General features: G+C 42.7%; 2 protein-coding genes across 6 annotated transcripts in view; one reads left to right on the top strand and one right to left on the bottom strand.

The window, feature by feature from the left end:
* Positions 1-8,715: 8,715 nt before the first annotated feature.
* ZNHIT2 (zinc finger HIT-type containing 2) lies at positions 8,716-11,198 on the bottom strand. Its single transcript, XM_085874810.1, has one exon. It carries the CDS (start codon positions 11,122-11,124, stop codon positions 9,847-9,849), a length of 1,278 nt encoding a protein of 425 aa, XP_085730936.1. The 5' UTR covers positions 11,125-11,198; the 3' UTR covers positions 8,716-9,846.
* A 263-nt stretch (positions 11,199-11,461) lies between these two features.
* LOC147030586 (vesicle-trafficking protein SEC22c-like) overlaps positions 11,462-17,104 on the top strand; it is a 7,733-nt gene continuing 2,090 nt past the window's right edge. Inside the window, exons 1-3 of one of the 5 annotated variants that reach the window (XM_085874813.1) lie at positions 11,462-11,621; positions 12,625-12,755; positions 13,268-13,443. In XM_085874813.1, the coding sequence (XP_085730939.1) occupies positions 12,641-12,755; positions 13,268-13,443 (291 nt within the window). In that variant the 5' untranslated portion in view covers positions 11,462-11,621; positions 12,625-12,640. Of the gene's footprint in view, positions 11,658-12,624; positions 12,756-13,267; positions 13,444-17,104 lie in introns of all 5 variants that reach the window. The other 4 variants (XM_085874812.1, XM_085874814.1, XM_085874815.1 and 1 more) reach the window with 4 other exon arrangements.

The raw sequence follows: 17,104 nt of genomic DNA, 5'->3' as shown, positions 1-17,104 counted from the left end.
ATGGTATCCAATCGCAGGAACCCTGAACAACTTCCAAATTCCTACTCCAACCTACAGGGGTACTGCATCAGCAACACAGCTGCCCCAGCAAAGATGCAAACCAGCAGCCATGTGCTGAACACAAAATGAAAATGTCTTCTTGAGCTGGTTACAAGAGTTTCTGGGGAGACTTTTAGGTGTTGAATATCCCTCGGTATCTTTTGCAGGGGTGGCAGGATGTCCTCTTGGTAGGTAGGCACACTCACCTCTGAGCTGCTTTTATTTTTTTTTCCTGGATTTGAATCTTGGTCAAGCTCCAAACTGTCACTCTGGCATTTCATAAACAGTGTGGTGGGGGGAGGGGCTGGAGATATTGTATATCATCAGTGACACAGCCATGTCCTCAGCCAATGATGCTACTCATAGCAATGTGCAACATATGAAGAAGAAGCTGTCTTTCACAAAGAGTAGCTGGAAGTGAATTATCACCTTTTTAAAATCCCAAATTCTTTCCCCTGACTCCTATCCCTGCAAGGGCAAAGGTAAGCCACCTCGTGAATCTATCTGCCCATGAAGCTTCTTTGAAACCTTGGGAAGGCCATGGGTACAATTTATTCCACCTTTGAACTAAATACAAATATTTGACCACAAGCACTATCTGTCATTTGGTTACTTAATAAAACAAAGATTTGTGCACATTACCGGACATTTCGAATTGGAGCATTCATGTTGGGTACGACATAAATGTAACAAGTAATGTGTCTTTTATTTTTTTTTTGTGCTTTGAGGAGCCTGCACCTAATTATTGGTTTTGTTGCAGGTATTTTTTAAACGTCTCAAAGTAAATCAGAGGTCAGGTATGTTAAATAATTTGTGCATCATCCCTCCTTCAATCCCTTTTCGTGTTAATGTTCACAGTTTTTAACAAAATAATTAGAACAGAAAGAAGGATGAAATGAAAGCAACTCTTTCATGATTTATGCTGTAACAGAAGTCAACAGCAAGAAAACAAGTAGGTCATGGTGTTCAGCAAGGTGGAAACACCTTTACTGTACATGGAGTGGATCATGGATTCTCGAGTAGACAAACACTTACAAATGCATCTGATGAGACAAAAATTGAACTCTGGCCTGAATGCAAAACGCTATGTCTGGCAGAGACTGAGCACAGCTTATCACCCATCAAACACAATCTCTACCGTGAAATCTCCTCCATGGCAGCATCATGCTATGGGGATGCTTTTCAGCGGCAGGGACTGGAAGACTTGTCAGGGTGGAGGGAGCAATGAAAGGAGGAAAGTCCTTGAGGAGAACCTGCTTCAGAGTCCAAAAGACCTTAGACTGCAGCAAAGATTTACATTCTGACAGGACAATGATCCCAGGCATACAACCAAAGCAACACTGGAATGGCTTCAGAACAAGAATGGGAAAGCCCTCGAGTGGCCCAGTCAAAGGCCAGACTTGAATGTCATTGAGAATCTGTGGAAAGACTTGAAGAATTCTGTTCACTGATGCTCCCCATCCAACATGATAGCATTTGAGCAAATCTGCAAAGAAGAAAATCCCCAAATCCAGATGTGCAAAGCTGATGCAGACATCCCCAAGAAGTCTCGGAGCTGTAATCGCTGCCAAAGGCGCTTCTACGAAGTATTAACTCGGGGCTGAATACTTATGTAAATTAGATATTTCTGTATTTCATTTTCAATAACTTTGTAAAAACTTCTAAAAACATGTTTTCACTTTATGAATATGGGGTATTTTCTGTCGATCGGTGACAATTTTTTTTAATTTAATGCCATTTTCAATTGAAGCTACAACACAACAAAATGTGACAAAAGTCGAGGGGTGTGTATACTTTCTGAAGGCACTGTATGTCAGAAGAGAAGTTGAATCTCCACCGATCAGCACACAGCGGGTTAAAGTGGATCTCTCGTGAGAAGATGAATACTTTAACAGGTTTGCATACAGAAGACCCCGATTCCTCCTTCTCTGGGTATGTTGGTTTTTAAAATGAAATGCACTCCTCAAAACAGAGTGAGGCAACTCCAGCGAAGTCTCAACGCCTTCCTCCTCTCATTGTCCTTATTTCTCTTTCCTCATATTCTAAAACTGCGGTTCCATAATGCATATTGTTATGTTGTTTAAACTTTATCATTTTTTTCATCAGTCAATGATTAGTGAGAAACAGTAAGAACTGCAAGGGTGCTCTGTAGAGCAAATACCTCAGCCACGAGATGCCTGATCCACGAGAACATATCGGGCCCAATACAGCTAACACAGGTGGAGGCCATTCAGCCCATCATGCCTGCGCGAACACCATACTAATTTATTGACACAAGATCCAAGGAAGAAAATGCAAAAAAATGGATATTTATTTATTTCTTTAAGTTTTTGTGTTTTTTTTTTTCTTCCCCTCAGGGGAGGGGGCATGGGCTTGGTTTAAAACATACATCAACCACACAATCCCCCTTGACAAGACCCCCACCAACAGCATTCTGTATACAATCACCCATCAATGCTCAAATTACCTAAAAGTATTATCAACATCCCCAAACCCCTCCATCTCCATATCTTCCAGGTACCTATCTAATTCTAATTTAAACTTGTATACTGTTTCTGCTGCCACTGCCTTTCCAGGGAGGCATTCCATGCATTAACTACTCTTTGAGTGAAAGTCCCCTGCCTTGCCACTGTCTTAACCCTCCTCTTCTTTAATCTCAGGCGATGGCCCCTGGTCCGATCACTGTCTACTCTGTTGAATAATTCATCTGCACTTATTTTATCTATACCTTTCATTACCTTAAACATCTCGATCATATCTCCTTGTAACCGCCTCCTTTCTCATGTATAAAGCCCTCTCTCCTTCAGCCACTCCTCAGAGCTGAGTCGAGCTTGGCCCGGAATCTATCTCGTAGCCCTGTGCTGAACCCTCTCTGTGGCATCTATGTCCTTCTGGAACTGTGATGACCAAAACTGTACACAATATTTTAGATGTGGCCCTCACTAAATTCCTGTACAATGTTAACACCACCTCTTTTGATTTATAATTGATCCCCCTCCTTATGCAGCCTAAAAACCCTATTTGCTCTACCTATAGCTGCCTGTCATTGTGCTGCCTGTTTACCTCCCATATCTATTACCACCCCCAGATCCTTCTCCTGTGTGACACGCTCCAAAATTACCCCTTGTATCCTGCAATCTCTATTTTCATTGTTCTTTCCCATCCCCAACACCTTATACTTGCTCAGGTTAAATTCCATTTGCCAATATTTTGCCTAATCTATACAAGTATCAATATTTTCCTGAATCTGATCACCACCCCTCTGCTATCCACCTCACCTTCAAGCTTTGTGTCATCTGCAAATTTGGAAAGTTAACTCTTTACCCCATTATCCAAATCATTGATGTAAATAATGAATAGTACTGATCCCTGAGGTACCCTGTTACTTGCATTCTCCCAGCAATAAATCCTCCCACTCACAGCCACTCTTTGCTTCCTACCACAAAGCCAGTTTGCAATCCAATTATCTACCTGACCAGCCACTCCACAAGCCCTCACTTTGGCTAACAACCTCTGATGTGGTACCTTATAAAATGCCTTCTTAAAGTCCAGATATACTATATCCACTGCCTTTCCACCATCCACCCAATCAGACACTGCTTCAGAGAACCCCAAAAGATTTGTTAAACAGGAACTACCTTTGGTAAACCCATGCTGACTACCTTTAATTAGTTTGTATATGTTTAAACGGTTCCTCATCTGGTCCTTGATTAATGTCTCCAACACCTTCCCCACAACTGAAGTCAAACTAACGTCTAGAGTTTCCCAATTCTTCTCTGGATCCTTTCATAAATAATGGCGTTACATTTGCTACTCTCCAATCCTCCGGTATCTGTCCTGACTCCAGTGAGCTATTGAAAATATCCATTAACATCTTGCTTACCTGCTCAACCAACCCCCTCAATATTCTCAGGTGCATATTATCTAGACCCGGAGCCTTATCTTCTCTTCGATTACCGAGCTGTTTGTTCCTTTACTTCCTCCACTCCAACCTGGATCTTCTGTAAAAGCCCTTCCTCACCTCCTCGATAGATACTCTCAGCTATTGGCAATTCTCCTGACTGTTCTTGTGTAAAAGTTGAAGGAAACTACCTGTTTAATAAGCCTGCCATCTCACTTTCATCACGAACCACTATTCCGGTGCTATTCCTTAATGGGCCCACACTGGTCCTGACCTGTTCTTTTCCCGATATACTTAATATAAAGAAAGCCTTGCTATTATGTTTAATATTCTTAGCCATGTCCTTCTCATACTCTCTTTTAGCTTGCCGAGTTATTTTCTTAATTATGTCTTAACAAACATACACTCATGGCTTGTGGAACATTTGTGTGAAGTTTCCGCTCCATATGTCCAGCCGTTTTGGAGATTTTTTTTTTTGATAGGTTTTAGGGTAAATCCAATATTTGACCTATGACATCATATGTGTGAACCTTTTGTTACTTATGGATAGGTGGTCAAACGTTTAAAGTTTTGCCTTGATCTGTTCCGTCACTTCAGAGAAGAATATTTTTGAATGTAAAAAAAAAAAAATACAATAAGGCTGCTGAATCACGTGTCTGATGACGTGATCAAGTTTTTTTTTTTTCTGTGGATCATTTTGTCCCGAGATGATTCTCAAAATTTTTCATACTGATGAGACGGCATTCTACATATGCAATTATGACGTCATAATGAAGGCACCTATGACATAAAAAAATTACATTCCCCATGAGGAGTACTTGCCATGTGCCAAGTTTCAATTTTTTCCTTGGTGTGGTTTCAGAGATACAGAGGTCCATAGTTTTTCTGTTTTTCCAACATAGCTGCCACAACACCTGACATATGAAGTCATAATTATCAATATAACATTCTGCATGAGTAGTCGCTCCTGAGTCCTGGAGGGGAGAATGGGATTGAAGAGAGTGAGGGAGTTTATTCCAAAAGTGGGAAAAAAGAGGAATGAAAGAGTGAAGGTGAGCAGTGATTCTTGATTTTGGTAGTTTTACCATAAGGGGGTTGTTGGCGGACCTTGAGCGCCTGCGGAAATATAGGGGGGACATATTGCAGATAGGGTAGGAGGGGGCGAGACTAGAGAGGAGACTGCAGAAGACAGATAGACCACTGACCTGCCTGTGGTGAGAGAGTGAGAGGCCCAAACACAACGTCACTGCAGGAGATACCAATGATCCTTAAAGCCTTGGTTTCCACAGCGTGAAGCCAAGCTAGGTGTGAAGTATGACCGCCACCCCAGAGGGGAGAGCAGTACTCCATCAGGCTGCGGATTGAAATTGATATCGCTAACATCACCTTTGTCAACCATCCTTGCTGCTTACATCTGTGTATGGCGTGAACAAAAATCACTTCAGGTTCTCTGCACAGGTCAGTGTTGGATTCTTGGGTTTAAACCTCCATTTAAAATGAGTGAAATGAAACATTTTGAAAATTTCAATCTATCCTCACTCAGATTTCAACATCACCGTAATGCATATTGTGAAGTTGTTTTAACTTTATTTAAGAAGAAAATCATTTGTAATTCCAGATATCACTGGGGGTGCTGTATGATACACATTTACAGAGAGAATTTGGGTCTTCCCCTCACCTTGAACCTCTCCCCCATATATGCTATCCGAACAGAAACAATACTTGGGGTATTAGACAATATGCAAAATTTGATTGGATTTGGTTCAATAGTTTTTTTTTAGATTTTGAAGCATATAGGAATAAACAAACAGAAACGATTTCTACATATCTATACAATGACACCTCGGTTTACGTCGCCCCCTTTTATATCGTTTCACAAATACGTCGTTACCTTATTAATACCACTTCTCGACATTGGTCGTCTCAAGTCACACTTGCATTGTTTTAAAAATCATACCTTTTATTCAAGCGTTTTCAGAACAAACACAACTGATGGAGGCCGGAATACATTGCTAAGTTCCAAATCACCGAAATAATTACTGTACTTTGCTTCACACATAAATAAAAGGACTGTGCTGTAGATTGCCGAAGAGGCATTGTATAAATGTTACCTTGGAAATTAAATTAGATGTTATTCATGGAATGGATGCTGGTATTGATGCATTGCCAGGTTATTAAGTTTTCCTCTGATCGATAAATATGCCCACGTTCATTGAAGGCAGAAGAACATCAACCGCTTTCGGAAGAGGTTTATTTTTACCTAAATGTCTGGCACTTGTTTTTTTTATATTTATGTGTACTTGGATATAACTGTAATTAATCAAAAAGGGTAATATCATAGGTGAAAGGCTTACTATAATACCTGAAGCGGTGACGTGAGGAATGCATCTCCCACTTGTTCCATTCATTATTATGAGAAAAATTCCTTTCATTTTCATCATTTCAATATTTGTTGCACTTTTCAGGAACGACGTAAACTGGTCTTACAGTATTATATACACAAATTTACTTTTATAGTAAAGATGATTCTTCTGTATTTTGTGGTGTGGTATGATGTGCCCAGTTAGAAGTCCAACCCCTCCACAGTGTGGTAACTTGGGTGAACAGCGGTGCATCACCACCTGGAGTACGATAAATTACGCTCAAACATTACGATGAATCCAGGTACAGGATGCCAGCTGATGACATCATCTGAATCTTACCTTGTTTGCTCATTTGTGGAGAACTCGTCGCACTCCCAGGTAAAGATGAAGTCTCCACAGAGAGCCAAGCAAGCCAAGAGCTCAGGTAACTGTGCAGACCAAAAGACCCCTAGACACCCCATGAACTTTACGTTCCAGGACAATGACCCCAAGCACACAACCATCAGATCACCCGAGGGTGGAGTGATTGAATGAGGCAGGCAACGACAAGTGTGGTTGTGGTGGTTGTACCGTTGTCATTTTCTTTTATTGTATTGTACCGTTGTCATTTTGTTTTTGCACTAATGTTGTTTTGCTGTACAAGTAATACCCATCCGCTCTGGGTACTTCCAACATGTATTCAAAATTTGGTGGAGATTTGGCCAACCGTTTTTGTTTTTTATTTCTCGATTTTCAATTATACACCTTCAATCACATACAAGTCACAATTTTAAACGGATCTTCACGAAACTTCACCAAATGGACGAGTTGGTCGTCTGAGAGAATGCTAGGTCAAAAGGTCAAAAAATCCTGTATTTTTGAAGTCAAAAGGTGATCATAGGCTAAAGGTCAACTTTTTCAAGTTTATAAAATCCACCATTTTCATCCGATTGACCTCAAATTTGAAGAGGATTTGCAGATAAGGTCACTGAATTAAACTACCAACTATGTTTGAAGTCAATAACTTCGGTGCAATTTCTAAAATCCTCGATTTTCATCTGATTGACTTGAAATTTGAACAGGATTTGCATATCAGGTCAATGAATTCAACCACTAATTATGTTTAAGGTCAACAAAGGCCTAATTTGTAAAATTGATAGATAGGACCAAAAACTATACATATAATGATATCTCAAAAAGTTGTGCACGAGTTTTGACAAAACAAGGTGGATGAGTTGGATCGGTGATAAGAACAAGCGGATTGGATTTTGGTTCGGATCCAGACCATCAGTGGGATACAAAACGTCAACTGTTCCACCTGGCAGAGGTATGTGCTGTACAAAGTGCCATTCTACTTTGTGCTGTTTTGCCAAGTTGTCACTCTGCGAGTGATTTTTTTCATTTGTTTTTGTGCAGGATCTCAAAAAGTTGTGGACGGATTCTGATGAAATATTATGAGCATGTTGGGTGTGTGACAAGGACGAACTGATTAGATTTTGGTGAAGATCCGGATAGGAGAAAATTTTAAGTGATTCTTCACCATTTGTGGGGCAACTTAGCTAAACATAGCATAACAATTGTGCATTTTGTGAGGAAGGCACCAAATTTGGCACATTAGTAGCCTAACATATTATGAACAGATTTGGATATTGGGCCATCTCAATTTTTGACGGCACTGGAAAATGGCTGCCACAGCCATCAGCGGCTGAATGTGAGATGGCCCAATATCCAAATCTGTTCATATGTTGGGCTACTAGTGTGCCAAATTTGGTGCTTTCCTCACAAAATGCACAATTGTTATGCTAAGTTGCCTCACTACATTGAAAGATAGGGCCAAAAATGATATACAGCACGATAGGCTGGATATGTTCTCCTGGATCAGGCATTAAGGGGTGGAAGGATACTCTCCACCGAGTACCCTTCCAGTTTCCCTCACCAAAGGAGAGGGTATTGCATTTGGGTCCATTTGTTTGTTCGTACAGAACTTTCGTGTTTTTCTCCGCAAGTGCTTGTCGAATTGAGACAAAATTTTCACCATTGGTGTGACAACTCATGTAGAATGTTTGAATGATACTCATGACATCATAGGTCACGTGGTGTGGCAGCCATATTGGAAAAACTTTGGACCTCTATCTCTGAAGCCGCACCAAGGGAAAAATTGAAACTTGGCACACAGCAAGTACTCCTCATGGGGAATGTATGATTATGACGTCACAGGTGCCCTCGTTATGACATCATAATTGCATATGTAGAACGCCACATCCAATCAGTATGAAAAGTGTTGAGGGTCATCTCAGGATCAAATGGTCCACAGAAAAAAAATAATTCATTATGTCATCGGTCACGTGATTTCGCAGATTATATATATATATATATATATATATATATATATATATATATATATATATATATATATATATATATATATATATATATATATATATATATATATATATATATATATACACATTTTAACCTTCAAAAATCTTCTCTGAAGTGGCTCAACAGATAGAGGCGAAATTTTACACGTATGACCGCCTGTCCATGAGGAACAAAAGGTTGATACATATATCATTGGTCACATGGTTGGCAGCCATATTGGATTTACCCAAAAACATAAAAATACACTACTCAAAATAAGTCCTGGTGAGGATCTGCAATCTCTGATTGTTCTTTTTCTTGTTATAAAATGTTTTTAGTGTCGAGTTCTCTTGTTGTGTGCATATGTTAATGTGGATGTCATCCACCCCCTTTCTTTCCTCCCCTTTGGTGGGTCAGTGTGCATAACTGTCCTTGTCTGCTAAATACTTACCCCATGTGCAAAGTGGGGTTAAGCAATTACTTCACTCTGTGACAGTCAATGATAGAGGAATAACTTAATTTTGATTGAATGTTATGTTTGGAACACTGTTGAACATGAATCAGACCATAAACTTGTAGTTCAGCAGTACTTTGGCAAATTGTATGGAAACCTTGACCTGAGCGCACCTGCTCACTAGTAGTAAAGCAATTTCTTCAGGTTGTCTGGCAGTCAAACAAAATTTAAAAAAAACATTCCACACAGGAAACTTACTGATGTTTGGGATGTTATAAAGGACACAAACAATAGGCACGAATAACTAATGTCAGGTGTTAAATAAGGCGGTGTTAAAGACTGCAGTAAACCCCTGAATAAATAGTTTGTTTTGTTTTGTATAATCTTTAAAATCTTTTTTATTTTGATACTGTAAAACACAAATCGCATGGTTGGCACTTCCAAAACCCCTTAGTTTCACAGTACTTGGGCAAAATATTACACAGTCTTGACCAATCAAATTTGTCGGTCACGCTTTCAGGGTCAGGGAACATCCAGGTTCAGTGAAAATGGCGGCTCGTCCTCGGAAAACTGCAGGGGAGTTGAAGAGTGTTCGCTGAACTCTCCAGTTATTATTATGAAGACCATGTGTGAGACATCAAGGACACAAAGGTACACATGGAGATGCGAGACACCCGTGTCAGGTGTCCCTGGGGATTTCTGGCTTCATTGATCAAAAAGGTAATTTCCGTTTCACACCATCAATGTAATCACAGCTCCTGAATGAGCGGACCAGGCTGTCGTGGAGGTCTCGGGCCACCCCAGGCTTCCTCCAGCCGTTTCCTGTCCTCATCCAGGTGTTTCGTTGCCGTGCTGCTCTCCTCGTACTCGAGTTGTGCCTCGGCGGAAAGCGAGGCCAACGACCCAGACTCGGCTGCTATCCAAGACCGCAGAAAGTCGATCTTCTTTTTCGCCAGGAAGCAGGAACGAGCTGAAGACCGAAGGAGAACTCTTCGTGCTGCGTTCAGAGCCAGGGCCGCGTCGGCCAGCGCGGCGCACGACCATTGCGCACGATCCAACAGTCGAGCGGAGTCATGCAAGGCCAGAAGGCACAACCCACGGGACTCCCCTCGCTCTTGGGCAAGGCGGAGGGCATCTTGCAGCGCCAGGGCCGTGCTCTGGTACACGACACCGCGACCCAACGCCGGCGACGCTGCGAGCATCGCAAGCGTGGCGTCCGAGTCCAAGTTCCCGGCGTAGTTGCGGGCCGTGAGTGCATAAGCGAAGAGCACGCTCGCCAAAGCCGGACCCACAGTTGGGGAGGGAGGCTTGCTGAGCAGCTCTGAAAGCGGGGGTGGAGGGTCACCCTCAACGGGAACCACGGCGGGTTTCAGCCGTGCCGGGGGCAGACCCGAGCTGGGATTGAGTTCCTCAACAGGAACCACGGCGGGTTTCAGCCGTGCCGGGGGCAGACCCGAGCTGGGATTGAGTTCCTCAACAGGAACCACGGCGGGTTTCAGCCGTGCCGGGGGCAGACCCGAGCTGGGATCGAGTTCCTCAACGAGTCCGGGCCGGTGTGGTTCAACCGTCCGTTCCCACCACGGCACCCAAGGTGGGATGAGCCGGTGTGCTTCTCCTCGGGATAACAAGGCGTCGAACTCGCGTTTCTCAAGCTCACTCAGTCGTTCCCAAACCCGATCCAGATCACGGTCCAGATCAAGACCTTCCATTCGCTGCTCCAACGTTTGCTCTTCTTGCTCCTCATCGTCCTCACGCCCGTTCTGTTCGCCTCCATCCCAACACTCATCTCCACTCTTCTCCAAGTTCTGCAGCACTCGCAGCACCTTGTGCTGTGGACCCGGCGTGCGGTGATCCCGAAGCCGTTCCAAACAGCAGTCTCGGTAAAAGGCCTCCGAGCAGGCCCTGTGCGCTTCGGCGCGATAACATCCCACTGAACAGTAGCGGGTATTACACCGCGGACACGTGTACGCCGCCCGGACACCATGGCACAGTTGGCAGGGATCATCCGCACCTCCGTTCAGCTCCATCACCCCAGCCCGAGACGGGCCTGACGTGGACGAGGCCCAATCAGAACTGTCATACTCACAATATTTCTTTCCTCTTTGAGATGGCGTTTACAAGTCTCGTTTGAAAAAAATTGACTCTTAAAGAACGAACATAAAATTAATTAACCTTAGTACAACAAGTAAGGGAAAAAAAACCGAAGGAACATTTTGAGAAACACCACCGTGAACTACACTGCCATGGCCATAACAAACTGTACCGTTTCTCTTTCTTGTTCGTTGTGTATCATATGATTGTATAATCGTGAAATATATATTTTTAAATTAATATTATTCTATCCTTTGAAGGGACGTCGGTGATACTGTAAAATTAATGGCTTAGCTTTGGCAAAAAAGATTACCGCTAGGGGGCAATAAAGTTGCGTGTGGTAGCCATTTGTACATTGTTTTAAACAGGTTGTGTGAAACAGCTGGCTTTTGGGGAGAGCATCGCAATCGGTCCGTCTGGTGGTTGTTTTGCGGTGAGGACAATCGGAACATCTGGTGGCTTTTGGGGGGTGAGTTCGACAATAGGGACATCTATTCGTGATTTTTATGAGAGCAGCACATTGTGAACAGCTGGTGGTTATTCGGGGCGAGTCGAACAACGGGGACATTTGATAGTTATTTGTTATTCTGGTGGTTAATTGGAGGGTGGGTTGGACAATAGGGACATCTGGTGGTTATTTCGGTGGTGGATTGGACAATAGGGACATCTGGTGGTTATTTATTTTGGTGGTGAGTTGGACAATAGGGACATCTGGTGGTTATTTATTTTGGTGGTGGGTTGGACAATAGGGAAATCTGGTGGTTATTTATTTGGTGGTGGGTTGGACAATTGGGTGATCTGCTGGTTATTTATTTTAGGTGGTGGGTTGGATAATAGGGACATCTGGTGGTTAATTGGGTGGTGAGTTGGACAATCGGGTGATATCACGCTTATTTGAGGAGAGTTGTACAATAGGAACATCTAGTGGTTATTTAGGTGGTGGGTTGGACAAGAGGGACATCTGGTGGTTAGTTGGGGGCTGGGTTGGACAATCGGGTGATCTGATGCTTATTTGAGACAAGTTGGACAATAGGGACATCTTGTGGTTATTTGGGTGGTGGGTTGGACAAGAGGGATATCTGGTGGTTATTTGGGTGGTGGGTTGGACAATAGGGACATCTGATGGTTATTTGGGTGGGGGTTGGACAATAGGGACATCTGGTAGTTAATTCAGGGCTGGGTTGGACAATCGGGTGATCTGATGCTTATTTGAGACGAGTTGGACAATAGGGACATCTGTTGGTGATTTGGTGGGGGGTTGGATAACCGGGCATTAGCGGTTATTAGGGGATGAGCAACACAAGCGGGGCATCTTGCTATTTGAAGATGAGCATGAGCTGCAAGTAATAAGGGTGGTTATTTGGGTGGTTCTGGTGAAGGACAAGAGGGCCATCTGCAAGTTCTGGTGAAGAGGATAACAGTGAATGTATCCCCAGATGCCGTGACGACGAGATGTTGCCCCAGGTTTCCGTAGACCTCTTCGCACCCTATCCAGCTCATGTGGAGTACCCGAACGGAGACCTGCACAGGCTGTCCAACGGCTGTATCTATCCACGTGCCTCCGCACGTACGTGTCACTTTCACGTCATCCCCTTTTAGGGGTGTTTTGTTCGATTTATCAAAGTTTGGCAGTTATCCACATATATATATATATATATATATATATATATATATATATATATAGAGAGAGAGAGAGAGAGAGAGAGAGAGAGAGAGAGAGAGAGAGAGAGAGAGAGAGAGAGAGAGAGAGAGAGAGAGAGAGAGAGAGAGAGAGAGAGAGAGAGAGAGAGAGAGAGAGAGAGAGAGAGAGAGAGAGAGAGAGAGAGAGAGAGAGAGAGAGATAGAGAGATAGAGAGATAGAGAGATATATAGATAGAGATAGAGATAGAGATAGAGATAGAGATAGAGATAGAGATAGAGATATAGAGAGATAGATATGGATCTTCACAAGGAAGGATCAGTGTCCATGACCCAAATAGGTCAATGTATAATGATCACATTGATTAGCAAAATACAATTCTTGGTATCTACTTCCAATTGTCTACCTTTCTTTTGCTTAAACTTTCCTTTGTATTGTAGGACACACTCAATGCTTGGCTCCAGTTTCTCTCACGGGTCTTATCTCGCTCGTCCTAAGTATCCTGTGTGCTGCTCTCAACCTTGTGCGAGGTGCGCACGTAGTGGAACATGCGACACAGGTGGGATTATGGACGTGGATCTCCCTTGTCACCGAGATTTCCAGGTGGTTTGTAAGTGTGAGTAACAGAAGTAATGTAGTTAAAATCACTCCAGAATCTTTGTGGAAAGGCAGGCTCAAAACATGACAATTTACTTCATTATTTTCCACCACAAGACTCGCTCATTTGCATACTCATGCCACTTGCTTATCCGTCTCCGTCTATTTTGTCCCTTGGCCATGCTGTTTGTTTCCTCTCTGCTGCTCCTCGTGTTCTGTTGCGTCCTGATTCGTTCTGTGTTCTAGCTCTTCCACGAGAGCCGATTAGTTCTTTGGCTGGGCCACTCAAGGACTTTCACATTCTTGTTCTGAAGCTATTCCAGTGTTGCTTTGGCTGTATGCTTGGGGTCATTCTCCTGTTGGAACGTAAATCTTGGCTGCAGTCGAAGGTCTTTTGCACTCTGAAGCAGGTTCTCCTCAAGGATTTGCCTGTATTTGGCTCCATTCATTGTTCCCACTATCCTTACAAGTCTTGCAGTCTCTGCCGCTGAAAAGCATCCTATATCATGATGCTGCCACCACCATGCTTCATGGTAAGGATGGTTTGAGTTGGGTGGTGAGCTATGCTTGGTTTCCACAAGACGTAGCACTTTGCATTCAGGCCAAAGACTTCAATTTTCATCTCATCAGACCACAGAAGCTTTTGCCTCTTGCTGTCAGTGTTTCACATGCCTTTTTGCAAACTCCAGGCATGCTGTCAGGTGCTTTTTCTCAGGAGTAGCTTCTGTCTGGCTACTCTCCCATAAAGCCTAGATTTGTGAAGCACTGCAGAGATTGTTGTCCTTCTGGAAGGTTCTCCCATCTCAGCCAAGGAACTCTGTAGTTCTGTTGGAGTGGTTATTGGGTTCTTCCTCACATTCTTGCCTGGTTGCTCAGTTTGGTGAGATTGCCAGCTTTAGGATAGTTCCATATTCTTTTCATTTCCTAATGATGAAGCTCATTGTGCTCTTGGGACCTTTCAACACTCTAGGTCTAGTAATTGTTTTACACCCTTCCCCAGATCTATACCTCTTCACAATTCTATCTCGGAGTTCTACAAACAGTTCCTTGGACTTCATGTTAGAGTTTCTGCTCTGACATACAATGTCAACTGTGGGACCTTACATAGAAAGGTTTCTTTCTAAATCATGTCCAATTAATTTATTTGGACACAAGTAGACTCCAATCAAGTTGTTCAGACATCTCAGGAATGATCAAAGGAAATTGGATGCACCTGAGCTCAATTTGGAGTGTCGTAGCAAAGCGGTTGAATAGTAATTGACGCAAGACATTTCAGCTTTTCATTTTTAATTAATTTGTAAAAAGTTTCTGAAATCACGATTTCACTTTGTTATTAAGGGGTATTTTGTGTAGACCAGTGACAAAAAAATTAAATTTAATCTATTTTAAATTCAGGCTGTAACACAACAAAATGTGACAAAAGTCAAGGGGTGTGAATACTTTCTGAAGGTACCGTATAATATCGTGAGATTCCGGATTAAACGTTTCGTTGATATTTCATTTTAACGTTGTATTTATGCCTCATGAAGAAGATAATTTATTTAAATAATTATTCTACTAACAATGGCTTGAGAGCAGCAATTCCACGGACTTTCCGTGGGACATATCTCATGAGATTGTGAAATGGACGTTGTTTTGACTATGACTTCACACCTGTCCTAACTTTTACGGAGACCAGTAATGTCTGAGGGACGGTGCGGCATGACTGCCGGCGACTGAGAGACAGTGCGACAAGCAAACAGGGAATGTCATCAGCAAAGACATTGAAGTCACAATTTGCATGACACGGAATTTCCGCAGGCACCTGCTCGTACTATCACAAGTTTCAATTTGCTAAAATTATCATTGTGAGGCTAGCCATCCTCTTTCCAATTTCTTCGATACCATCAAACTATAATTATTTTTGTTTGATACATAGTCAAGGTTCGTGGAAGAGCTAACACATTGAACGGATCTGGATGGAACACACAAAAACAGGACACGAAACACGCATGCATGGAGAGGGAAACTCCAAGGAGGAAAAAAATGGAAAATTAGGATTTTGAATCGGGGATGACTTGAGATGGTGGTGAACAGCTGTTGTCTTGAAGACCTGGAGGGAATAATGAGGAGATTGAAGAGGAAATGTAAGGTGATGTCACAGGCAGGAAAAAAAAAAGAGAAAGAAATGAGTGGAGGTATGATTTGTGATCCTGGATTTAGGTAGTTTTACCAGAAGAGGATGATTGGTGGACCATGTGTGCTCTGAAGAAGCCTGGGGAGGTGGGACAAAGCATGGAAAGAGCAGGGGGTGCAAGACCAGAACGGAGGCAGTAGAAGACAGAGACCACCGATTGTCTGTGATGGAGAAGTGATAAAGCCATAGACTCGGCTTCAGTGTGAGAGATTCCAATGATCTTGAAGACCTTCGTTTCCATGGTGTCGATCTGAGCAAGATGTGAGGCAGGGGAGCCAGCCCAGAGGGGAGAGCAGTACCCCATAAAGCTGTGGATGAAGGCCTTGTCGGTGTATAGGAGTTCAGGTGTGCCAAGGAAGGACTTTCTACAACGGAGGATGGATGCCCAGTCAGTGACTGGCTTTGGAGACCAACTTGCTAATGCGGTTTGCCCAAGAATGATCATGGCTGATAGTGAGACCCAGGAGTTTGGATGACTGAACCTCCCCAAGAGGATTGTTAAGAAAGTATATGGGGGGTGGGTGGGGTTGCCAGATGGTCCTTTCGGAGAGAGAGTGAGAGATTGAGATTTGTGAGGATTGAAAGACATATTCGAAGTATTTGACCAGCTTTTGATTTTTTTTTTCATTGTATTAAGAGAGGGAAGAGTCTGCAGCCTTCCTGTCTGAATGATGAAGGATGTCATGGAAGAGGGTGGAATCATCAGCAAATCTATAAAGGGGTTTTTCCAGTCAGAGAGATTGTTGATGAAGATCAGGAATAGGACTGGGCCTGGAACACTGTCTTGGGGCAATCTAACCGGGGGGGGGGGGGTGGAATGAGCAATTGGGTATTGGAGCACCGACCGAGGGCCCAGGCCATCAAGGAGCCCTTGACCAAAACAAAAAAAAGTTTCCATTTTCATAAATAGGAGAGGAAGGTGATTTTTAGAATGTACATATAAACATAGCATATTAATTGTTATGTGAAAGTCAATTTCCAATTTTTTTTTTTTTAATGCAGCAAAGTCATTTACTGCTGTGAAACATTTTTATCTTCTTTAAACAAACATTTACTACGATTAAAGCTACAGTTTCAAACTTTACAGAAGAAAGGTTAACCATGAATGGGAATTACAAAAAACTGGGTTTGTGTCCTCTGTCCAAAAACAAATTATGAACCATCTTCACACGTATTTTTTTGCTAATCTTACAGAGAAATGGTGTTCAATTGTCGAGGGTGTGAATTGACTCGGTCGGTCCGAATGCCCTGCTATCTCCTTTTATTCTACATCATACGGCTAAAGTGACTATTTGTTTTTCTCGGCAAAATCTTCCGATAAATGGCGCGGAGAAATAATTTTGTCCGTGTGTGCATTTTATTATTCTGTTTCAGGCCGTTTGCTCTATTATATACTTATTACATCCTTAACATTCCATGATGCTTTGGACTGCAATGCATGTTCTGTACTCTGCAACACGAGGTACACCAGTTTCTGGTTTGTAAATCCGTGTATTTGCTTTAA

The sequence above is a fragment of the Eptatretus burgeri genome, chromosome 3 (assembly GCF_056783735.1).
Source record: "Eptatretus burgeri isolate ZD-2024b chromosome 3, Ebu_testis_v1, whole genome shotgun sequence".
NCBI lineage: Eukaryota > Metazoa > Chordata > Myxini > Myxiniformes > Myxinidae > Eptatretus > Eptatretus burgeri.
The sequence above is the reverse complement of the archived record's forward strand: the minus strand, read 5'-3'. Positions and strand labels throughout refer to the sequence as shown.